We start from the raw sequence: 24595 nt of genomic DNA, 5'->3' as shown, positions 1-24595 counted from the left end.
GCTTTCGCATACGCGTTTTGGCCTCGGCTTGCCATCATTCCTATGATAAGGGCCATAGAAGCGGCAGCAGCAGCAACAAGTGGAACGACGGATGACATGACAACAGTTAGAAGCCACCCTTTGATAAATGCAATCAGAAATCCCCCGAAAAAGGTTGCTACTAGCTGCAGAAATCTCCCAACCTATTTAAGCAATATGGACTTCAGTAAATGACCACCATAAAAAAGTGCACTATCAAATCAACCAAATTTGAAGTGGCTTTTAAATAAGGACTTCAGTACTAGTACCTTTGATGTTAGTGGAGTCTGCAAATAAGAACAGCCTGTGATATGGAACCCTTTGAGCCTTTTCCTTTTGTTGTCTCTTTTCTTTCTTTTCCCCGTTTGTGGTGCTCTCTGGTGCCGTTCTCTCATCATGTTTAAGCTCTTCATCATGCAAAGCATTCCTCTGCCTCATCATATCAGAAATCAGTGACTGCTTTACTCTCCACCTGTGGAACAAAGTTGTGATACAAAATGATCAACAACTCAGAAAGTTTAGCCACCTCCACTGGGTAAAAAGCTCAGTGGAAAGATTTTGTCCACCAAGTTCTTGTGCGGTTGTCCTTTTAAACCTTCACGATTAAACTCCGGGACCCAGTAAGATATTTTAGAACAATTAAGAAACTGTAAACACTGAAAAGTAGCATCAAAAAGAAAATAGAAAAATTGCAATGCGTGTTTTCCGAACATGCGACGTCCACGTCCATCCCTTAAATAAAATCTTTATCAGAAATAAAAAAGAATTATTAAAATAAATTTCATTTTGAATCACATAATATTACACAGGCTACAACTGTCCATTCACACTCGCTCTTACCTTTTAAAAACACACTCTCACCCCCACTCAACCAACACAACACATTTTTCTCCTTCTTCGCTCACTCACTTGACATTGACATTCTTCGTTAATTTTCAACAATCATGGATCCTGTGAACGTATGGGGGAACGCGCCTTTGGTGACGGTGGATCCCGAAATCCACGACCTGATAGAAAAGGAGAAGCGTCGCCAGTGCCGCGGAATCGAGCTGATCGCATCGGAGAATTTCACCTCCTTTGCGGTGATCGAGGCCCTGGGGAGCGCCCTCACCAACAAATACTCAGAAGGCATGCCGGGAAATCGCTACTACGGCGGCAATGAGTTCATTGACGAGATCGAAAACCTTTGTCGCTCACGCGCCCTCACCGCTTTCCACCTCGATGCCCAATCGTGGGGGGTCAATGTGCAGCCATACTCGGGCTCCCCGGCCAACTTCGCCGCGTACACAGCGGTGCTGAACCCCCACGACCGCATCATGGGGCTGGATCTGCCCTCTGGCGGTCACCTCACCCACGGGTACTACACCTCCGGCGGGAAGAAGATCTCTGCCACCTCAATATACTTCGAGAGCCTCCCGTACAAGGTGAACTCCACCACGGGGTTCATCGACTACGACCGATTGGAGGAGAAGGCGCTGGACTTCAGGCCCAAGATGATAATCTGCGGGGGAAGCGCCTACCCTCGCGACTGGGACTACAAACGCTTCCGGGCAATAGCGGACATGTGCGGCGCACTGCTCCTCTGCGACATGGCGCACATTAGTGGTCTTGTGGCCGCGCAGGAAGCGAACAACCCTTTCGAATATTGCGACATTGTCACCACCACGACGCATAAGAGCTTGCGCGGTCCAAGGGCGGGCATGATCTTCTACCGGAAGGGTCCGAAGCCGCCCAAGAAGGGGCAGCCGGAGAACGCCGTTTATGAATTCGAGGACAAAATCAACTTCGCCGTTTTCCCTTCTCTCCAGGGTGGTCCTCACAACCACCAGATTGGGGCCCTCGCCGTGGCGCTGAAACAGGTAGCGACGCCTGGGTTCAAGGCCTACGCCAAGCAGGTGAAGGCCAACGCCGCTGCGCTCGGCAAGTTCTTGATGGGGAAAGGGTACAGTCTCGTCACCGGTGGAACAGAGAACCATCTTGTCTTGTGGGATCTCAGACCTCTTGGATTGACTGGTATACGTCCTATCTATTTATCCATCTCCTCCGACTTCTGATTTCGATCTGTTGCCAATGTGTTAACAATATGTGTTTTTGCTTCGCAGGGAACAAGGTGGAGAAACTTTGTGATCTCTGCAACATTACCGTCAATAAGAACGCTGTTTTTGGTGACAGCAGTGCCTTGGCTCCCGGAGGTGTACGAATTGGTAACTCGCTTCTCATCGATGTGCTAAATCACAAATCTTTCTTTACTAAATGTCTTGGAAACAAGATCTTGGATTGTGTCTATCTATACCCTTAATTTATAATCACAAAAATCGTATGAAGTTTCTTAAGTAATTTGAGTTACGTGTTTGGATTTGCAGTGAGCGATCCAAAATCACGGTGACTCTGTATAAAATTGAAAGCAACTCTGTGTTGTCTTGTCTTCAATTGGGGAAATCTTAGTTGACTTTGGCAAAATAGTTAACCCAAGCAAAACATGCTCTAGTGTTGTTTCCAATTAGGATTATAATATGTGGAATAATTAAGTTTATTTAAGATTAGCATAGCAGCATATTTATTGAAGTTGAATCTAGGAACAACGCCCAAAACACCGAAATACAAGTTTTGGTATTTTTTTAATGTATTCATACACACGGTATTGTATATTAGTTATTGTAGATTATTATTGGAAGAATTTTCATTGAAGATGTGTTCCATTTTGTGTGTTACCAGTTATGTAATAGTTCGGGGAGCTTGCAGACGCCTTTTCAATGCATTTTGAGTTGTTGTTCGTGCAATATTACTTGCAAATAAATTATAAACTAGTGTGTTAGTTTTGATTTTCTTTTTCAAAGTATATTTTTCATAGAAGTGAAGAAATTTGACGAGTTTACCAAAATGTTGTTTTTTGCTCCTGATTCTGCATTTTTGCTGAGATGTTAGTTAAATCTGTGGGTTTGTTTAGCACAAGTATCTAAGTGGAGTTTGTGTGAGCAGGTGCCCCTGCCATGACTTCTAGGGGTTTGGTTGAAAAGGACTTTGAGCAGATTGGTGAGTTCCTTCACCGTGCTGTGACTCTCACACTAGATATCCAGAAGGAATATGGCAAACTTCTAAAGGAGTTCAGCAAGGGCCTCGTTGACAATAAGGCTATTGAAGATCTCAAATCTGATGTTGAGAAGTTCTCTGCCACGTATGGCATGCCCGGCTTCCTGGTATCTGAAATGAAGTACAAGAATTAGATTCAATCATACAGTTCTCCACTGTCATTCAAATTCCAGCACAAAGTGCACAAGTAGAGAAAAGGGAAATAAGTTTCATCCGTTTTGAGAGCGATGGGTGTATAGAGATGGTGTTTCAATTGAGAAGTTTAAAATATCTTTGATTTTTGTATTCACGTTTAATTTTTTAACTTGATTAATATCATATTTTTTCTCATTAAAAAACTTAAAATAATACATGTACTTTCGTACTTTTCATCTAAATGTTCATTTGCAAGATATTGTGATATTTTTCAACATATTTTTTAGTATTACATTAAACTTATGCAAATCTTTGTAAATGACAAGAATTTTATTTTAGTATTCACATAAATTTCAACTGATAATAAAATATATGCAAGGAAAAATAAATTGCCTGCATTTCATTTTACATTTATTATTTCAGTCTATCACATAATGAATTAAACAGTTACATAGCCAAATTCAAAATGGGATGTGCAAACATAGATATGGACAAATTTATACCAAGAAAAAATGACTATATTTTACAGAAGTGTTTTTTACTATGTGTTAGAGTTTTCTTAGCTTAAACTTCAAAGAATTTTCTTTCAAGTGTTGAAGTAGGGAAAGACGTGCCTGTAAAGACTCTAAACACTCGAACAAAATTATGTATGAGTAATGCATGCCTAGTCAAGGTTATCATGGGGGTATTTATAGGTTGTGTTGTTTAGAAAAAAAGTTGGGCACTTTCTTCGTCATAAAACTGTTACATCTCTCTAAGAAGTTCACCACATGATGTTGGGAATACCTTTCATACGTATAAGAACTGTGTGCCAGAGATACATTCCTAAGAAATAGTAATTAATGGTCAAGTGATAGTTGTTTTAAAATTAGGATCTGACAGCTAGTAAGTAATCATGCTAAGCAAATCGGCCTTACTAAACTTCCAAAACAGGTTCCTCTATTTGTGTCAATTGCAACCATTGAACTCATTAGGACATATATTTGGAGACTTAAGATTACAAATTCAGAAATATAAAAACCGAACAGGACAAGAAGCTCGACATCATACAGGTTGCGAAACAAAATTAAACCGTTGGTATCAGCTGGAGGTTTGCTGTCACTGATTTTACTTACTGACTCTGTATAAAAAATGTCTACTTAAGGGTCATCACCATTTGCGACGAATTTTGGCGCAAAATTTAGTAATATCTCTACAAAATCAAACGACTTGCCATCTACATTCATTTTTAATTTACCTTCAAATACATTTAAAAAAATACATAACATAAATTTCACTTCACAATTTCATTGAATCTTAAAAACTTTCATTTTCATCTGAGTTAAGGTCCGAAACTTGAAACGTTAACTAGCAGACTAAAAATTAACCAACTGTAAAGCTGTCAATAGTCAATTCCAGCTCACTACTTCATACAACCTAATAATTGAACATTTAGGATGGAATTATATGAGGATATTAATAATGATCCTCATTAAATAGTCAATTCCAGCTCACCACTTCATATAACTTAATAAGTCAATTATTAGTATATACTTTTAGCATAGAAGTGCTTACAGAACCACATCCATTACTTTCTTCCTCATCATTATACAATCTGTTTCTACAAACTTGCAGCAACTGATGTGTATAATTGAGTATCATTTTATGCCAAAATAATTGAGTCATCCCAACCAAGAGTCCAATATGCCCTCCATAATAATTGAACGACAACAAAAGTAATATTCATTCTTTAAACCAAAATAAATAGTGTGCCATATAAATATCAAAGTAAAACTATCCGTTGAAAAAGATAACAAGGAAAACAAAACTACGTGTGTGATCCACAAATTAGTACAAGGAATCATTAAATGACAAACTAGCTCCATATAATACCACAAAAAGAACCAGTAGGCTAGTAACTTCTGCCCCAGTATGTCCACTTTGTTGCAGGCTTTCCAGACGCAAAGCACTTAGTGCCTGTAGACCAACCACGATTAATAAGCAACACAAATATTAATGGTGATGATATTAAAGAGAGAACATTAAGTAACAGACATAAAACATTCGTAGATAGTGAATTCATACAGAATCAAAGGCTGCTTATAGTTTTAAAGCTCTGTTGCATTAAAAAATAATAACACCTGCATAAGGACAAGATTATACCTTCTGGGAGTTCTGGCTGATCAAAGGGGCTGCAAAGAGTCTTAGCTGCTCCCATCTCACCCTTTGTTCTCGCTTTGACATCAGCCTCCACCTCCTGAAGCATTACAGATAAAAAAAACTATTACACATAATATAACTGCAATACCTCACAAGGAAAATATGCAATAAAAAATGGAGCTTATAAAACATCAAACCAACACCAGTTCTTCAAGAGGACATAATTTGATAACACGAGCAGTTCAGTACTATTTGAATTTTTTGATGTTATTCTAGCTAGCAAAGACAAGCGAGAAATAAATTATAAAAATGTAATTTCTTTAAGGTTTGACACTGACAAATGCTTCGCATTTCACTAAAATCTCACAATGACAAAAGACCTTCTACAGTAGCCAACAGAAAGGAAGTTCTAAAATAGAAAGTATTAGTTTACTAACCCGTAATAACAGTTTCAATAAAGTATGTGTGATTGACCTCATTAAAAGAGTGACACTAGCATAAGACTCAAACAACGAATTCCTTGAAAATGAAATCAGGTCAAGACACCAGGAACATTATATTTGAACAAAACACAATTCATACCTCCTCATCACACCATGGAGCTAAGATCATTTTTCTTTGGTTCAAAGCTTGCACAAATTCATCCCAAGTGTGTACAATCTGAATGCATTCATCTCGTTTTTGTTTTGCAATATCAAACAGGTTCTGCTGAATATTATCAAGCAACTTTTTTATTTCAACAGCCAAATCAGCACTAGCAATGTCTATCTTTGCTCCATTATCACGTCGAACAGCACGAACCTATGCAAAAACCAGATACTTATTTGGTGTTCACTGTAAAACTAGAAATGTAGAAGCAAAACGACAAATACAAGGATTGATGTAACAGTAGGCCAAAGTTGCGTACCTGCTTATTCGCTAAATCTTTTGGCCCAATTTCAATTCTAAGAGGAACACCTTTCATTTCCCAGTGAGAATACTTCCATCCTGGAGAATAATTATCTCTAAAATCCGATTCAGCACGAATACCAGCTTCAGACAATGCATTCACAGTTGCAGAACAGGCATCAAATATTCCTTGAGTATCAGCGTCTTTGTAAGGCACAGGAATCACAATGACTTGTACCGATGCTACTTTAGGAGGCAGTACCAATCCCTTGTCATCACCATGAACCATCACCATGACCCCAATCTGTAAGAAAATAAAAAATTTAAATACAAAATGATGTGGAGGAATCCTCCAATGCATGTATATTCCAGAGATCAAAGCTTACAGTTCTAGTACTATAGGCCCATGAGTTCTGCCACACCATTGCTTTCTCTCCCTTTTCATTTTCAAAGTTTATCTCAAACATTTTAGCAAAGTTTTGGCCCAGACAATGAGAAGTTGCACCTTGTATGCCACGACCAGTGTTTGGAATAAACGCCTAGCAAAATATAACATCAAAGTTTTATAAAAAGTTTACACCACTAAAATAACATCATGCAAAAAATGTCAGATGAGTACCTCAACACTGGTAGTGTAAAGCCCACCAGCAAACTTCTCAAGCTCACTTTTCTTACCCTTTATGACAGGAACAGCTAAATACTCTTCATATATACGCCTATATAATTCCAGAATGTCAAGAACCTGAAACAGGAATAGTTTAGAATATTTTGGGAAAAATATCTGAAAGATAGGAAATTTGCATGCCTAGGTGGAGAATACAGAAAAATGTGCATATAGTGTGCAACAGAAGCAAAAAGGAAATGCGTAACTAATTTACCTACTGTTAGAACACCAAGAAAGGGAACATAGTGACCTGGTTTATAGTTCTCCTTTAAAAAGGAACTTAAATAGAAAGATGACAGAAGGGCTTAACAACTCTTCAATATGTATACAAAGACATAAGATGACAACTGATGCAGGTTATACAATGAAACCAAAAAGGAAAATTCCTAAAATAACTATTTGGTGGCTTACCTCTGCATCTGCTTCCTCCTTTGTTGCAAAAGCAGTGTGCCCTTCTTGCCAAAGAAACTCACGACTCCTGCAATCAGAACTCTTAAGCCCACGCAATAGACCAGAAAGAAGTTAAAAATTATAAATTACTTTACATGACAGCAAGTATGTGAAACAATATTAGCTATCTGACATCTAATAAGGGAAACCTCGTACATTAGGCTCCCACTGGTGTATCTGGAAAAGCTAACCTGCCTCAGTTTACAGAAGTGAGTGTCATTTGACCTACTCTAAGTTTAATTGGGAAACCTAGTGCATAAGGCTCCCAGGACTTGACACAAGACCACTAGGTCAGAACACCAAGGCTCACCCTCTATATATAAATGATAAGATATTTAACATAAAACAGATACTATTTCCTGCAAATTTAAGTTAAACCAAAAGACAAATTACAAGCATGCTTCACCAAGACCAATTCACCATAATCACAACTAGGGGAACATCCACTCACAAATAAACAAGCAGAAATTTAAGGCAGAGTGCAATAGATATACAAAGGCTGAATGTTCTAAAATTTGAAGCCTCTAATTTAGGTTTGAAATTGTTTTTTTGTATAAATACAGCCAACAAATCATTATATACCATGGCCCATATGAAAAAAGGAGGAGAAAAGAAAAAACTATTCACTACCTGATGAATGGTGTGGGATTGCTGAACTCCCATCTAACAACATTACACCACTGATTAAGTTTCAAAGGTAAGTCACGATGTCCCCTTATCCACTTAGAGTAGTAGGGATACATGACAGTTTCACTAGTTGGACGAATAGCAATAGGAATTTCTAATTCAGATTCCCCGGATTTTGTTACCCAAGCAACCTGATGCAATCAGACAAGTACTACTGTTTTCAGAATAAGTCCTTCTGGAAGGAAATGAAGTTATATAGATAATCAAACTGCAAGTCGTAATAAATATCTATTTCAACACATGAAACATGTCATTAGCTAAATGAAACAACCTTCGCAAAACTACTTTTTTTTTTCTTGTACATCACAATCCAGTGTATAGCATGCCGCCCAGATCAAGAAAGTCCTAGACTATTGAACAAAAATTTGATTTAAGAATGCTAAATACAACTAAATCAATCTTCCTGATATTCACGGATAATATTCCAAAGTTTAAAAAAAAAAAAACTTAATACAACTCATTGACTAAATAAACATTACATGGCCAACAAATTCACAAAGTCTCACCTCAGGGGCAAAACCCTCAACGTGATCCTTCTCCTTTTGCAAAACTCCAGGAGACACAAACAAAGGGAAGTAGCAGTTCTTGATTTTCATTTTCTTTATTTCCGGATCGAAAAACTCCTGCAGATTATTTTCAACATTAGAAGCAACTCTGACCTATGGAAAGACTAAAAGAAACAAATCTGCTGTATGCATATTTTGAAATCTAATACTCATTCACTAAGTGAAATTTCAGACACGACACAAATGTACCACTCACTCGTCATCTAAAACAAAACAAGAATTAAGAAACTCACTTGCATGATCTCCCAAATTGCCATGGACCAAGGCCTCAAAATATAGCAACCAGATATATCATAGTATTCAATCATTTCAGCATTAACAACAACCTGTCAGAATAATCCAAAGCCAAAGTCAACCAACACTACACACTAACGAATTTGTTAACAGTGAAACAAGACCAGATCAGGATGAACGAGGAGCTTTGACCGACAACAGATCAGGACAAAACCACAAACAGAAGCCATGAAACGCCTCAGAATACCTCAGAATACCACTCGCCGAAGTTCTCCGCCTTTCGGTGCGTGAGACCTAAGCCAGTCTCCTTCTTCACCTCCTTCTTCTTCCCACCTGCAAGGCTTCGTTCGCTCGCCATTAGAAGAAAGAACATATAGATACACAAATGCGAATACGCGTGAATAATGCAAATTACCGGATTGCTTAGCGGAAGCTTTTTTGGCTTCAGTCCCCGCCATGGTGAAGGAGGAACACCTGATCCTGCTATGGCCAAAAAGATAAATGTTAACATTAGGAAGCGAAGCAGAGAGTCATATCGGGATTGGAATCCAAGCTGCAAGTTACCCGTTGCAAAGATGCCGAAGACGAGCGAAACGTGCGAGAGCGATTGTGGCGCTACGGTTGACCCTAGGGTTTTCACTTCAGATAAAGTGTTCCACTGTGCGCCCTCCGCCCTCTTTAATTTCTTACCTCCTATTTTTTTTTTTTTACTCCTCACTGTGCAGCTTCAATGTAATGTCTGCTTTGTTTGAGTAAATTTTTCCCTTTTATTATCTGTCTTCATTTTATTTTAGTCGTTAATTAATTATATTATACTATTTATTCATAAAAAATTCAACATCATTTTTTTAAATAATTATAAATACTTTATCTTATTCCTAATTCCTGATATGTATATAACTATATAAAAGTAAAATAGTGTTTTCAAAATTATTTTTTATTGTAATTATGCTATTAGTTTATTATTAAATTATATTAATCAACAGTTATCATCTTAATAAAAGAAGTATGTTTTTATTGACTTAAAATACCCAAAACAAATGTTATAAATTAATAAATTGACTTCCTAATTGCATAATATATAATAAAGGCAATGCAAAAAATTATTCACTGGTCTACTTTTATATTGATAAATTTGTTTTTTAAAATTTAAAAACGTATGAATTTAGTCACTCTTCTTTTATAATCAGCGTGTTTTCTAAAGATGTAAGAAATTAGATTAAATTATTTTATAAAAAAAAATTGAAGACCAAATTCATCATTTACCAATATAAAAAATACAGACATCTAACCATGTTTAACAAAAAAAAGTAAAGGGATAACAAAGACATTAAAAAAAAACATATTTACAGTTATGATGTTATGTTCTGAATCAGGAAAGTTATTATTAGATTGTAACTTTCTAAACCCTTTAACATGAAAATAAAAACTGTTTAAACAAAACATATAAATTTCCTAGGAGTATAAGATACCAAAAAAAAAAATCTTACAAGATTTTACTAAACATGGACTTATTGTAATTTGAAGATAAAGTTATCTGATTTTTTTCTACTCAAATTTTATTCAAACATAATCATAGTCATTAAAAAACAATACCTGATCGAGAAGGGGCAATGACAAAATATTAGTTAAAATACTGTTTACACACTAAAAGATGCTTCTTGAAAAACAACAAGAAATAACAATTGCAAAACATTAAAGAAACTATTAAGAACGTTATAAGTAATATCTAAGAAAAATTTATTTTCATTTGAATCATTCTGTCAAATTATCAATAAAACTGATCTCATAATTAACATCGTTGTTATTGTATCACCTGCCTAGCATCACACAATAAACAATTTCTACAAAATTTCTTAAACCAAATTACATTTCTAAACATCATCCTAATGTGTGCCCGTGTTAGTGATCAGTCACCAACATAAATTCTCCAAATGCAGAATATAATTTCAAAATAAAATTAATCCTAAGACGTATTTCACTCATGTTCCATAGTTAAAGCTAAAATCAATTCTACATCTAAAACAATCTGGTAAAAGAAAAACATTCCAAAAACAGAGATTGAAGAATACACTTGGCAATCGGCAGGTGGTATAAATATAAATAACGAGAAATCCTCTTATTGCTCTATGGTAACATCTTAACCGTAAATTGTGAGAAAAAAAATCTCTACCACAGTCATCCCTCACCCCTGCCCCAAACCAAAAAAAAAAAAAAAATCTTTGGAGGTTTCTTGGAAGTGAACAAAATGAATGGGAGGAGGCACTGAAGCGAGAGTCATGGGGAGACATCTGCAAGATCACATTGTGTTTCCCAAATCTTGCAAACAAACTTGGCTTCACCAACTAAACAAAGAATAACCAACGAAAAGACCCTTTAGATCTCCATCATCAGCTTGGTTGAGGTGGCACCACTTTCAAGCTTCGCATCCATTCACAAAAACTAGGATCATCGAAATGAACAAAACTGGCTTTCAGTTTTGTACGCTGTTCTGATGTCAACGACCTGAGCTGTGGGAATCTTGCCTCCTGCAAAAAAAAATAAATAAATAAATACAAATTGAGATTTGGAGCAATCTTGAAATGTCGTTGACTTTTTTTGAACAAAATCATTTTTCCAACAATTTATGTGGTCTCAGAATTAAGAATAAAGTGCTAGTAGTACTGTTTACCTGCTCATAAGGAGGATCCTTGTGCGCTGGGATGAGACGAGAAACAAAATATCGAGCCTGGGAGCTACCCTCCTGTTTCAAATGTAAACTGATTGTTATAGTTTGTCTTACAAGAAGAATATGAAACTGGGTGTGGTGTGCATAAAGAAAATTAACCTTAAATGCAAGGATGCGAGGAGCTGGAAAACGGCACTCAGTCAGCTCTTCTGCCAATGTCCTACATGCGGCTAGAGCAGCAGCACTTCTTCCTTCATCAGCTGCAAGTTCGGCACCCTAGGATCCATCCATCAATATTTAGAAAAAGGTATATATATTACGATAATACAAACAGTACAAGAAAATAAAAATTCTAAACAGGGAAAGAATCTGGAGACAAGGCAAACAAAATTGTCAGATATGAACTGCAAAATAATTTTAGTACAAATATTATATTCATAATCCAAAATAATTCATTAGTAGAAATATTATACTTATAATCACAGATTATTCGATATATTTTGGGTTGATTAATTTTATCAATTTCAGTTTCAATATCCACGGTTTTAACTACAACAGTGTTGCCCGCATGGTCTTTTCAGTATGCAATTGAAGTTGTACTTGCCCTAGAGACACTTTTGCTGATGAGGCATTGTTTAATGTCATCTCCAATCATCCATGTTACTGAAGTCAACAAAAAAGGGTTCCTCAAATCAAATCTGACACCACATAAGCAAAAGGAGTTTTGTGACGAGTCAACAAAAAGGGTTCCTCAAATCAAATTCCAGGGACAAGGAAATATTACTGGTTCACCAGGTGAAGCATGAAACTAAGGGGAAAAGGTGGGACATGTGGTTGGGGAGATAGGATTCTTTTATACAGAGAAAGAGAGGAGTGGAGGAGGAGGTAGGTAATCAGTCATTGACGACAATTCAGCTTCAGGCTTGGGAAAGGAAATAGAAGGTTCCACTAGTATTTCCTGTTAATTCCTATTATGTTTTGGATACTTGGGTATCTCATTTTGTTACAGTTGAAATTAGGAAGACCAAAACTAAATTTTGGTAAAACTAAAGAAGACCAAATGTGTAATTTAGACCAAAGAAAAACGAACATCTTTAAATGGGCTTTAAATATAGATATGTTTCAACAACAAACCCATTCAGGCATCCAAAAGATGAATAATTATAGACCCCGGCTATAAACTACCCTCGGTGGCTAAGAGGACTCTCCCCCCTTACTGTTTACTGTTACATTTTTTAATATAATCCAGATCACAAAAAGATCCAAATAAACAACCAACTATATAATAAAGAGGAGTGTAAACAACAAACTCCTAACACTACCTACAATTAGTTAAAATTTATTAGAAACTATAGAATCATGAGAATGAGACTCACTAAACAAGAGGAACCATAAATTTTGAAATTTTCAATAAATTTCAATAGAAAGTAGAGAAAACGTGTTCAAAATGTGACAGATGGCATCTTGCTAGCATTTCTAGTGTGATAAAGTTAAATGTGACTTAAAACATAACACTCAATTCCAACAGTAAATCTTTAGTCCAAATGCTTAAAACAAAAGATGCATTTATCATAAAAGAATTCAAAGGCAGATAAGTGATGAGAACATCGAGCATTTATCATAAAAAAAAAATCAAAATCAGAAGAATTAACAAAAATAGAGGAAGAAATTTCAATGTTGGTAACCATTCCATAATTGTCTAAAACAGTTATGCACCATCTTAGTCAAGAGATTTAAAATAAGAGAACGTTTCCTTTTCCCAAGTATGGGTTACCAGTTGTCACACCCTGACTAGCCATCTGGCCACCAGCCTCAAGCTGCTGTTGGCAACAGTGGCCCTATAGCAGAGGAAAATGGAGAAAAACAAGACAGGAAAGGAAGATAAAAAAATAAAAAAAATAAAAACTAGGAAAAACAATGGACAGATAATCTGTATGGCTTGGTGCAATTGCATCACTCGCCATTGCACATCATTAACATGAATCTAATTTGAAAACAGCATGAATAACTTAATGGCTGAGGTAAGTGCCATAACAACCTACCCACCCCCAACACACACACAAAGGATAGAGTCTACAAGTAAATGCTTCACATCTTCAACTAAAAATATATCAGCCTAGAAAAGGGAAATAGGACGCATACCAACCAAATGAAGACATCAGTGCCATGGTCAAGTACAACAGCAGCATCAGACTGCATAGCAAGATCATATGCTGGTAGCTCCTCAAAAGTTCCCCCTTCCCTGTGCATTAAACAACGGGGAGCTACCATTCTGAGTGATAGATCAAAGGATGCATTCAGAAACAAATTCCTCAGCACAGACCTCTCATCTTCATGGCCAATAATGCTTCCCAAGAGTGGTCCTCTCCTGAGATGGAAAAGGAGCTCTGGTAAGAGAGCAAGCTCCTTCGGGAAGCTGTGAAGTTTTGACTTGGGTAATTGGGAACCAAATTTTAGAGCAATATCCTTGATTCTTTCATCTATTGTTTTTCGCATATCAATTGCATCAGAATGGTTTATGGCTCGTAACAGGGTTCTTTTTGCAATGAGGACAGAGGCCACTTCGTCCTGAACACTCTCAAGATATGCCGAAATACTATCTACTGTTGGCAACCTAACAGTAATGACCCTCGACACATCAGCTTGATACACATTTGAATATTGAATTGCAAATTGGAAAAAGACAAAATCACTTTTAATATCTCCTTCAGTTTCCATGGAGAGAGAGAAACTTTGGGTTTCCTCAACACTTAGCATTTGAATATAAAGGGCAGTATCATTTTTAAATGTTTCATGGGTATCGACATGTGACTCTTCCCCTGGGCCAATGACTTGAGTAATGACAATATTATCTGATGTACGCAACTCTAACAAACCATGAGAGCCCGCTGATCTGGCAGATGCCCTTTGCAAATTAACACCAAAAGCTTCCCCAAAATCATCATGGAGAACAAAAACTCCACCTGATGCTTTTGCAAGAGGATGTAAGATCGGCACTCTTACAGGGCATGTTCCAGCACATAAAACATCAATTATAGTATTGTGCCGATGAGCCTCACGACCAAGATTTTCCATCCACTTAATTGCAATCTTTTCCCTGTAAGGATAATTAGGATGACTAAAAGAATGAGGGACAGATCCAGGCCCATAAGTGTTCGGTCCACCAGCACAGACAATAATTCTACTATTTCCCCCTGACCTTTTGACCACCCCCCTGGACAGATCGGCAGATGGGCCCTGAATAATAGCAAGAGCAACCTCAACTGCAGTTCCTAAGCATCGGTCACGAGAAGCTTCTGCTATATTTAACTTGTATGCCCTCAATGATGAAAATATAGAATGTGCTACAGCTAGTGAAGCATGCATTGGTGACAAGTATATGCCAGTACCATAAATTAAAGCTTTCAAAGATTCTTGACTAGGTGATTTCTCCCCGGGCAGCACATCAGCAGATGCCATTGACTCTTCTGAAAGGTCATACACTGAAACAGTCCGACCATATAGTACAATTCCTAATCTCGTTGTTGGCGGGAGGGAATCAACAAAAGCATGCAAAGAACTCTGTAGATGGTGTAGATGAGGTTCATCTAAACATTCATCTATAACAAGAACAATTGGTGCAGACATTCTAGAATCAGAAACTGGAACAAAACCTGGTCTCTTGTTCTCATTTTGAGCATAATCAAACATGGTTGAAGATAATTCCAGAAATCTGCGTAGATCTTCCTTGCTATGTGCAATGTACTCCCCATCACTTCCATTCAATTTCCTACATATAACACACTGCCACTGGCCTGATCCAAGTAATATGTTGCAATATATATTTGCATAAGCACCACAGCTTTGGCAACGATGAGGATCACGCTGTATTACCTGGGGGCCCATGGAAACCTCCCTCCCAGGAGAGACCAATGCCCCAAAACCCAAACTGGGCACATTAGCTTGTTTCTTCTGTTTCAGTACCTACTTAGCAAATAGAACAGAAAAGTTAATATCTACAAAAAAAATTGAGAATAATGAAATGGTAATGCCTTGTAAAATTTTATGCGTTGACTGTGAATTAAAATAAACCAGAATATACATATATACCTTACGAGCTGAAAAAAGAACAAATGATGACTCTCCAACGGGAACATTGTCGTCTATACTATCGGAAAGTTGATGCTGCAAATCAAACGATCCATTTGAAAATTGCAGTGGCGATGATGACGTTGACGTTGGCAAAGAAGAAACTGAAGAAAATGCAACAGGCTGAGGCGATGCAGGCGATGTTCGAAAAGGAACCGAAGCTGGACGGACAGGCGACGTAAACACCGGCGGCCCAGGAGGGATGCTTAAGTGAGGAACAGAACTGCCAGTGGTAACCCCATTGGCTGGTGATAGAACGTTAGGGGTTTTAACGGAACGGGAAGAAGCTTGATCTTGCTGTGAGGGCAGTTTTGGTGGAGAAAAACCAGGTGCTGACGGTACAAAATTAGGAGGGAGCGGAATGGGATTCTTCTCAGGGGTTGCACTCTCTCTCTCAGGGGTGAACCCAACATTAGGTTGTGTTGGGTTAGCCATTGAAAATCAAGGAGGCCACTAACAAGAAACAGACACAGGTACAATATCAAGAAGCAGACTTCAAAAAATATTCTGTGCTAAAGCCAGAATTGAATTGACAAAAATCAATAAAACCAAGAAAACACACAGACCCTAATCAAGATTCTTATTCCACTCACAGGACAATAATAATTCCCCAACTAAATTCTACCTAACCTGCTCAGATACTCAACCAAAGGGTACCCAGTAACCATCCATCATCAACTGGTCGTAGATCCCCTCTGCAGAGGAACAACCAGATCCCAAATTCAAGAAATGAGTTAGGGTTTGAATGGAGATCAAGATTTGGTGTGATAGGACTAAAGAAAGTGGGATTTGCGTACCTGAGAGAGAGACGGTAAATGTTGAGGAATGAGAGAAGAATTAATGACGAAAGGGGCAAGAATCGAAATTGTTGACTTTTGGGCACTCTTCTTGCTAATTCCGAGTCCCGCGAGTGGGATTAGGAAAAACGCTGTTCATTGTGTTATAAAGTCATGTCCCCTTGTTCGTAATTGAATTTGGGTTGGGACGGTTGGCGTTTGAGATTTTTCACACGCGAAAAAAAAAAAAAAAAAAAAAAACAGCAACGCTTGCTACGCAGTGAAACCTCGGTTTTTCATCTTACGTGTTCCTTTCCTTGTTGGCACATTGCTATTCGCTTACCTACGACAACTCCACCACAAGGACTTGCTCACACCTTCAGCTGGAATGGAACACACCTTAAGTATGTCACTACTCCTGTACCACAATGAAGCACGTGCTGAAAGGGATTAAAAATGGTATCACCCATCAAATTAAAAAACTTAATATTTTAAAAATGTAGACATCATAAAAACATGAAGAATATAATATATATATATATATATAATATAATATAATATGAAATAATTTGAATGATTAAAGGTTAGTTAGATTTATTTAATTCGGATAAAAATAATTATTGATTCATAGATGTAAGCATTCTCAATATTTTTTTACACGAAATTGAATACATTTTTATAGTGAAAACATTCGGTTTTGTCCAAAAGTTCAAATATTAAAATTTGTATATAGTTTTATTAATTATCCACTCAGAAACAGTTATAAAATAATTAAATCGATAAAAATATCTTGTTAATTTCATTAACAATTATATTAATATAGAAAAATAAATAATTACTTTAATATTATATTCCTTAAACCGCAAGTTGAAAATGAAAAATTTATAAGATTTTAAAAGATGAATAATACTATATTTAGAAAAATATTTTTGAGGGGTTTTTATTTATATTATAATTAATTAATTGAATAAAATCACTATTATATAAATTATAAAATATATTTTTACAAAGAATGGGATAAAATACAATGTAAAAACTTTATTTCCTTATCATTCTATTTATTTGTAGGTCGAAAACATATTGATTCAATTTACATGTATAAAGATTAAAATACATATATTATCGTTATAGTATGGATTCACCTAAGTAAAAGAAAATTATAGAGTGATTAATAACACATAAGCACGTTAAAAAAACCTTAAAACGAGTTAATTCTGCAAACTTTATGTTTAACAAACAAAGTCCATCTAAAAATTATAAATAACATTATTTATTAGATAAGTGAATAATTTCATTTATTGTAATTTCATTTTTACTATCAATAATTAATTTGAACATTAGAATATTTTGTAGATATTAAAAGAAATTACGTCAATTGGAGTAATGAAAAAAGTGATTTGAAAGATTAAAAAAATTAAATAAACTTTAGTATCTGATACATCTCGATTTAGATAAGAAATTTATAACCTTTTAATATATATTAGCCTAACAAAACACTGAATTAAACCCTAAATAAAAAACCTTATAACAAACTAAAACAAATAATATATAATATTTAATTTCCTTAACAACGTACTTGACTGAAATAAATGGTTAAAGATTTTTTTGGGAAATGTGTAATTAAAATAAATCGAAATTCTCAAGTTTAAAAATAAATTATTTCAATAAGCAAAGAACACTCCGTTTAATATTTTATTAAAATGGAAAATAATCATTAAACAGAGTGAAGATGTGATTTTGGTCTTTATCAGTTTGGACAAACTTAATTTTAATCTATATTTTAAATCAAAGAATTAGAATTAAGAAGAATGAGAATTTAACTCTCTTTTTCAGATCTTTAATAATACAAAATTGCTATAGTAAAAAATAAGCATTAAAAATTATTAATTTTACATGTGTTTAAAAGATAAAAAATTAATTCATCAATTTGAAAATGTAGATTGACAGTAATAAAATCGAGATCAAGAGTGGGTCATTTCATTCAATTAATAAGTTACATATAATAAATTTTATATAAACTCCAAATTTAAACCATCAATCAAAAAGAATATCAAAGATACTTTGTTCAAGTTATAAAAAGAAACACATTTTCATCTAAACAGGTATTGTATTGTATTTAACACAGAATATCAAAATAAAAATAGATAAAACAACATCAATTTTAGTAATATAAAACTAATAAAGTAAAATATTTCATAATAATATCCAAAGTAAATAATTTACTATTTAGATAATTATTATTACAATTATCTAAAATTATAACTATAACATTAAGAGATTAAAAAATATATAATTGGGATGAAATTATGTTATAACAACGAAATTCATAGTAATTTTTAAGATTTTAGAAATATCGAATAACAACCAATAAGAAAATTATAACAACATTACATCTCTCTTAAGATATGTCAGTTTTTCTTTCCTCGTCAACTTACACTAATAAAGATTATCACTTCAAAAGAATCATAAAAAAAACCAAAGCAAGAGAGTACAAACTAATTTACAAATAAACAATCATAAAATAAGTAGACATATTTTTATCATCATGTGACATACTTTGAATAGTTATAGAGAAAAAGAACGTGTAATTAATGACTCTACTAAATTCAATTATTCGGATACATGTATAGACATTAGATTCCCTGTAGACATGTTGTGGTGATCTCTATTACTCTACAAAGTTATTTGTCAATGGATTTCACCCTACCAGTCACAAACCTTTCATATCTTAGATCATCATCCTGCCTTCAAATTGGGACCTCTTGCTACTTTTTACTACACAATTCATTTTACTCAATTTGAGCGAAAATTATTCTTAAAGTGTCAACATGTATCCTTACTTGAATCCACACATCAATGCATGCATTAAAGAAAACACAACAATAGAAACTTTTCCATGAAATTCCTTAAATTATAATATGAGATACTTTACTTCGTTGTACTTATTCCATATACTCAACTCATCGCACTGAAACATACAAAATATTATTCCTCAACCATTCATCATTCATAACACAAACAACATCCATCATTGACATTTCACATCACACATTTCAAATAAAATGTACACACTTACACATTCTTTCTCTTTCACACACACACACACATTCCATAGGCTCTACATCATCCAAATGTTTCATATGTTTTTAATGAATCTCACATTAATCTGCATATCTCACACAAATATTTAAAGATGCAAAATGACAACTTGACAATATAGGTACAAACTATTTGAGATTTTAGAAATAAAATTGCAGCATGTGCAAAACTTCAATTTTTTTTTTAATTAAAGATGATTGAATAAGAGATGCATTGCAAAAAGAATCAACCCAGGTCAATTTTAGAAATAATTCTGCATCAAACAAACAATAGATGTGAAGTTGTCAACAACCTAAATTATAGAAACCTTACCTGAAAAACTACTCTAACTACATATCTTCAATCGAAGATCCCAGTGATCAAAACAAAAAATCTTATGTTTAGGATCTTCTGTAAAAAATTTGAGCTTAATTTGAAGATTAACAAAGCAAAAATCACATTGATAAAATTGATCAAATAGATTTAGAAAGTTCTTTACACCGATCACAACTTCAGCTTCTGACAAAGACAAATATGAAAATGAATGAATTCTTATATAAAGAAGTTTGAATTTCTTAAAAAGATATTGCTTTGAGACAAGTTATGGGTTTTTATTTTTTAAAATAATATATTTGTATTCTAAAAATACAATGTCTTTAACAATGACAAAATTAAAATCATAAAAATTCAAACAAGCATATTTCAAATTAGAATAATGATAGAGACACACTTTTATATTTATTTGATATGCAATATAATGATAAAATCGTTTTAAAAAATTTTTTTTTTTTTGTATTTTTTTTAAGAAATAAAAGAGTAAAAGGTAAATAAAAATAATATTAAATAAATATAAAAATTTATGTATGTGAAAATATATTTTTCTTCCAGACTAAATATAATTATTTTTTGATGTTGATATACTTTTTAAGTAGCAAATAATTGAATATATAATTATTATAAAGTCATTGTTAAAACTTGATCTGATATACAAGTGAGTGTTTGCACAAATGAACACCATTCACTTCATCATTATCATTATTCGTTATAAGAAGTGTATTAACCATGCCTCGGAACTAAATAAATAATGGGCATATAGTCTATCATGTACGATTAATTAGTATTTTAAATTGTGTAATTTGGAAGGGGGTGCGGATTAAGTTTATGGCGGTGGAAAAAGAAATTCCCGGCTACTTACTTTCTTTTGCTCTTCGAAATTGAAGTTTGGTTGCAGTTCGCAAATCTTGAAGCCATGGAAGAAACCAGGGATCCTCCTATCAGGATTATGAAATTTGTCTCTGAAGAGCAAGTAAACCAACACTCTAAGTCTCAAACACCTTCTTCAATCTCGAATACACGAATTGTGCATGATATTTGAGGTTTTCATCAGCAACTATTGATTTATTGTATTGTTGTTCAATATATTGTGTCGAACAGTTGGATGAAGCGAAAAGAACAAGGGGTGAACGAGTTGAAGACGGCACTGCCCAGAGAGATAGACCTCTCTACGATGTTTGTTTTCTCATTTTTTGTTACGCAAAATTTGCATTGTAATTCTCAGGAAGGAATCGAGTTAGGGTTTTCTGAGAAAATGCGTAAAATTGATTGTGAGGGAATTACTCACTCATGAAGCTTTGAAGTGCAGATTCTGAAGGAGAACAAGGATAAAAAGGATGCGGAATTCAATGAAAGGTTCAAGCACAGTGAGTATTCAACCATCGATTTTCGATTTTTAAACATGTTATTTGGCCTTCACCTTTGGACTTAGGAGTACCAAGGAAGTTTTTGCTTTGTATTTTTTTACGGTAATTGAATTTGATACTGTGTTGTAATGCGAACTGCCAAGGCAGCTTGTGAGAGGGAACCTGTTGATTCTTCCATGTTTATTTGGTGTTGGTCCTTTTGAGAGAAGCATAGTTTGTTCGAGTTATGTTATGTTCAGAGTTTTGTTGGTATCCTGGGTTGAATTTTACCTGTCTAATTATCACAGGACCACCTAAAGCTTTAGACGAAGACGAAACTGAGTTTCTTGATAATTATGAAGCAGTGAGTTCTGGGTCTCTCTTTGCAGCGTTTTGTTTCATGAATTTGTCCTATCATGGGTCCTGAAAGTGTAAACCATACTATTTTAGATACGTGTGTTCTTTGCCTCAATGGTTGTAAGACTCCAGGCAAGATAACTATTTTATATATAGTTTGGAAACAATTTAGTGACATTTAACATCATGGAGAACAAAAGAGATGCATGAACAAGTTGTAGCAAAGTTTATTTTAGTGCTTGTTCTTCTTTGTAATATCAATTTTCATCCGCCTTTCAGACAAGAAGGGAATATGAACGACAAGTGGCAGACGAGGAAGCCCAACAAATCCGAAGCTTTCAGGTTAAGTCATTACAATTACTGTATGAGAAAGTTGCTTTTATATTTATTTAAATTGAAAAGTTCCTAGTACTTTTTATTTGATTTTCTCTTTATGTTAGACTTGCCCTTGCTTAAGTGTACTCATGTGCCTATTATTCGGTCAATGATTTTTCCAACCATATTGCTCTTGCATGTTGATTTCAGGCAGCAGTGGCAGCACAGTCCAACATTGTGCATGAAATTAAGGAAAAAAACCCTTTACCTGTCGTCCAGGTTTGGTTGATGACTTTCATTTGTTGCTACCATTTTTGTGAGGGTTTGATTTGATATTATTTCATTTCCACGCACTAATGATTCAACTGATTTCCTGATGCCTACAATGACATTTTTGCACAATAATAGACCAATATTGAGCTCTCTCATGCTGGATAAGATCTTTGAATGCTAGACTACTCGGGAGGGGATGACCTCGATAGATTGAAGAAGAAAAAATTAATAATATTAATTGAGGGACTTAATTGTAAAGTTTTAAAAAAAAATGTGGGTTATATTTGCTCGAGAAGTTGTTGGGGGACACATTACTATAGTCGGATTAAAAGCCCAACTAAGTCTTGTTTATGTTGTCAGTTCTACTGTTTTTTGCTCGCCCATCCAAAATCTTCAGAAGCCATAATGTGATTGTTAGGAAATCACGTTGGTAGCCTCTAGTCTGTTTTACCTCGTCTAAGAGCTAGATTTGCTTCAATTTGTCCTTCAGATAATCCTTTAATTAGTAATCTTTGAAGTGGTGTTTGATGTATTAGTTTTATTGCAAAAATGCATCCAGTTTTTAACAAAAAATCATGCGTGTTGCTGCTGTTGCTATTTTCATGTTTTTCACCACCCTGTTTTCCCTTGCAGGAACAAAAATCTGCTGTAAAGAAGAATCCAGCCTCTCGTCCATTAGGCATGATTATTAAAGTCAAACCCCAAGCTAAAAAAGCAAGACTGGATGAAGAAAATACTGAGGAAATTTCAAAAGCAGGAAACACTCCTCCGAATGATAAGACCAAGTCTTCGGAACCAATACAGGCATTGAATGGCGAAGCTAATAAGTCGCGGGAAGTTGCCCTAACTGGCCTTGTTTCATACAGTGACGAAAGTGACGACGACTTGTAATTTGATACATATATTCAAAGAATTTTCGTGATTTCTATTACTTTTTGTATGTGGCCTTTATTTTCCTTTTTATAGCCCTCATGCATATTTTTAGTACGGTGGAAACCACCACGTCTAGAGTGGCACCTAAAGCCTAGAAGGTTATCGTAATCACCTCGGAATTATTTATCAGCTGCATTCATTTCTTTCTTCTGATTATTTTACACTTCAAACAAAAATGTTTTGTAATTTTAATAACAAAAAAGGAAAAATGGGGGAAACATGATGTTTCTAATACAAGTGATATTGAATTCAGTTATTCTAATACCAGTAAAATTTAATTCAATTATTTTAATACGAGTGAAATTTAATTCAATTATTTTAATTGACGCTTTCTAGGCTACCTTGACAATAATAGATAAATTATTAATTGAAATATTTTTATTGAAATATCTTTACTCTCAATGGTTGTATTCTTTGTAAGTTTTAACACTACAAAGATTAATAGGTGTGGTTGGAAAAAATCGATAGATTTTTCAACTGAGAAATATTGAGACAAGACTACTTCACCACTGTAAACAGGCAAAATTTGATAGGCAGTTACCAAATTGACAAATTCACTTGTTTATGATGTATTTAGTTATACTAGTAAAAGTTGCCATATCTCAGAGAAGCTGTTATGTTTACGTACGATTTCGACGTTTTTAACTTATTGGCTGTCTATTCATTCTTGTTCGTTTGCACTAACAAAGAAAATGAATGGCTTTCTTCTATGGAAAGGGAAGCAATCAGATGTTAATGTCTACCACTTTATTGAACTACACAAGACTAATGTGGAAAAAAGGAGAACTTTTTCGGAAAAGTGAAAGAAGAAAAACACTATGGCAAACAATATCATGGTGTAGTAGAACTTGTATGAAGTTGGACCAGGGAAGCATAAAACCCGTCCTTGATATTAACTAGTGTTTCATGCCTTCCTTTTTCCACTATAATGCCATTTTTTACCACTGCTATCACATCTGCATTTTTTATTGTAGATAAACGATGAGCCACAACCACAGTGGTCCTGTTCACCATCACTTTATCTAAGGCATCTTGAACAACTCTCTCTGACTCAGCGTCCAGTGCACTAGTGGCCTCATCAAGTAGCAGAATCTTTGGACTTTTAATTATAGCACGTGCAATGGCCACCCTTTGCTTCTGCCCACCAGACAGTTGGATTCCCCTTTCTCCCACTACTGTATCATAACCCTTGTAATAGGAAAAACACAAAACACAACACACATCTTATCACGTATGGCTATGTGAACAGTTCACTCAAGACGACAACACTTGAAATGAAACATTAGTAGCTTAAAGACACAATGAGGCTAACCAAATACATAGTAATGTTGTTGGGTTTTACCTGTTGTAAGCCACTAACAAAGCCATGTGCATTGGCCAATTTGGCAGCGGTTATAACTTCTGCTTCATTAGCATTGCCTTCCTTTCCATATGCGACATTGTCACGGATGGTGGCATTGAACAAGACTGGCTCTTGGCTTACAAGTCCCATCTGTTGCCTTTGTTGGGAATGCAAG

General features: G+C 35.1%; 4 protein-coding genes and 1 pseudogene across 9 annotated transcripts; 2 read left to right on the top strand and 3 right to left on the bottom strand.

The window, feature by feature from the left end:
* The first annotated feature begins 857 nt into the window (after positions 1 to 857).
* On the top strand, positions 858 to 3485 carry LOC106757830 (serine hydroxymethyltransferase 4). Its single transcript, XM_014640651.2, has 3 exons — positions 858 to 2031; positions 2121 to 2222; positions 2998 to 3485. Exons 1-3 carry the CDS (start codon positions 963 to 965, stop codon positions 3240 to 3242), a joined length of 1416 nt encoding a protein of 471 aa, XP_014496137.1. The 5' UTR covers positions 858 to 962; the 3' UTR covers positions 3243 to 3485.
* Positions 3486 to 4899: 1414 nt separating this feature from the next.
* Positions 4900 to 9592, bottom strand: LOC106757891 (proline--tRNA ligase, cytoplasmic). Of its 2 annotated transcripts, none has more exons than XM_014640742.2 (13): positions 9436 to 9592; positions 9287 to 9351; positions 9119 to 9204; positions 8871 to 8963; positions 8578 to 8694; positions 8015 to 8202; positions 7346 to 7412; positions 6890 to 7012; positions 6657 to 6809; positions 6290 to 6574; positions 5965 to 6183; positions 5386 to 5479; positions 4900 to 5199 (listed from the first exon to the last, which is right to left on the bottom strand). In XM_014640742.2, exons 2-13 carry the CDS (start codon positions 9327 to 9329, stop codon positions 5135 to 5137), a joined length of 1533 nt encoding a protein of 510 aa, XP_014496228.1. In that variant the 5' UTR covers positions 9330 to 9351; positions 9436 to 9592; the 3' UTR covers positions 4900 to 5134. The 2 variants fall into 2 exon arrangements, with proteins under 2 accessions (XP_014496228.1, XP_014496229.1); XM_014640743.2 differs by having other exon boundaries at positions 9287 to 9354; positions 9436 to 9569.
* Positions 9593 to 10723: 1131 nt separating this feature from the next.
* Positions 10724 to 16638, bottom strand: LOC106757703 (protein transport protein SEC23). 5 transcript variants are annotated; one of them, XM_014640459.2, is made up of 7 exons: positions 16465 to 16637; positions 16298 to 16362; positions 15629 to 16120; positions 13682 to 15502; positions 11699 to 11815; positions 11543 to 11614; positions 10724 to 11399 (listed from the first exon to the last, which is right to left on the bottom strand). In XM_014640459.2, exons 3-7 carry the CDS (start codon positions 16100 to 16102, stop codon positions 11262 to 11264), a joined length of 2622 nt encoding a protein of 873 aa, XP_014495945.1. In that variant the 5' UTR covers positions 16103 to 16120; positions 16298 to 16362; positions 16465 to 16637; the 3' UTR covers positions 10724 to 11261. The 5 variants fall into 5 exon arrangements, with proteins under 5 accessions (XP_014495945.1, XP_022635072.1, XP_014495943.1 ...); XM_022779351.1 differs by lacking the exon at positions 16298 to 16362 and having other exon boundaries at positions 16465 to 16638; XM_014640457.2 differs by having other exon boundaries at positions 15629 to 16362.
* A 4006-nt stretch (positions 16639 to 20644) lies between these two features.
* LOC106757248 (protein FAM192A) lies at positions 20645 to 23102 on the top strand. Its single transcript, XM_014639876.2, has 7 exons — positions 20645 to 20827; positions 20956 to 21030; positions 21164 to 21221; positions 21509 to 21564; positions 21837 to 21899; positions 22083 to 22151; positions 22779 to 23102. Exons 1-7 carry the CDS (start codon positions 20771 to 20773, stop codon positions 23034 to 23036), a joined length of 636 nt encoding a protein of 211 aa, XP_014495362.1. The 5' UTR covers positions 20645 to 20770; the 3' UTR covers positions 23037 to 23102.
* Positions 23103 to 23692: 590 nt separating this feature from the next.
* Positions 23693 to 24574, bottom strand: LOC111240504 (annotated as a pseudogene).
* Positions 24575 to 24595: the final 21 nt, after the last annotated feature.

The sequence above is a fragment of the Vigna radiata genome, chromosome 3 (genome assembly GCF_000741045.1).
Source record: "Vigna radiata var. radiata cultivar VC1973A chromosome 3, Vradiata_ver6, whole genome shotgun sequence".
Lineage (NCBI taxonomy): Eukaryota > Viridiplantae > Streptophyta > Magnoliopsida > Fabales > Fabaceae > Vigna > Vigna radiata.
Note: the sequence above shows the minus strand (reverse complement) of the source record. Positions and strands in the feature narration are given on the sequence as shown.

Bases quoted from the DNA above. Each gene is read 5' to 3' on its own strand.
- LOC106757830 (XM_014640651.2), top strand. From the start codon at position 963: ATGGATCCTGTGAACGTATGGGGGAACGCGCCTTTGGTGACGGTGGAT. The intron at 2,032-2,120 runs GTATACGTCCTA...TTTGCTTCGCAG, and splicing joins CAGACCTCTTGGATTGACTG to GGAACAAGGTGGAGAAACTT. The intron at 2,223-2,997 runs GTAACTCGCTTC...TTGTGTGAGCAG, and splicing joins TCCCGGAGGTGTACGAATTG to GTGCCCCTGCCATGACTTCT.
- LOC106757891 (XM_014640742.2), bottom strand. From the start codon at position 9,329: ATGGCGGGGACTGAAGCCAAAAAAGCTTCCGCTAAGCAATCCG. The intron at 7,413-8,014 runs GTAGTGAATAGT...TTCTGATTGCAG, and splicing joins AATCCCACACCATTCATCAG to GAGTCGTGAGTTTCTTTGGC. The intron at 6,575-6,656 runs GTAAGCTTTGAT...ATTTTCTTACAG, and splicing joins GGGCCTATAGTACTAGAACT to ATTGGGGTCATGGTGATGGT.
- LOC106757703 (XM_022779351.1), bottom strand. From the start codon at position 16,102: ATGGCTAACCCAACACAACCTAATGTTGGGTTCACCCCTGAGAGAGAG. The intron at 11,816-13,681 runs GTATGCGTCCTA...GATGGATCCTAG, and splicing joins CTGATGTCTTCATTTGGTTG to GGTGCCGAACTTGCAGCTGA. The intron at 11,400-11,542 runs GTAAACAGTACT...TTTTTTTTGCAG, and splicing joins AGGATCCTCCTTATGAGCAG to GAGGCAAGATTCCCACAGCT.
- LOC106757248 (XM_014639876.2), top strand. From the start codon at position 20,771: ATGGAAGAAACCAGGGATCCTCCTATCAGGATTATGAAATTTGTCTCT. The intron at 21,900-22,082 runs GTTAAGTCATTA...TGTTGATTTCAG, and splicing joins AACAAATCCGAAGCTTTCAG to GCAGCAGTGGCAGCACAGTC. The intron at 22,152-22,778 runs GTTTGGTTGATG...TTTCCCTTGCAG, and splicing joins ACCCTTTACCTGTCGTCCAG to GAACAAAAATCTGCTGTAAA.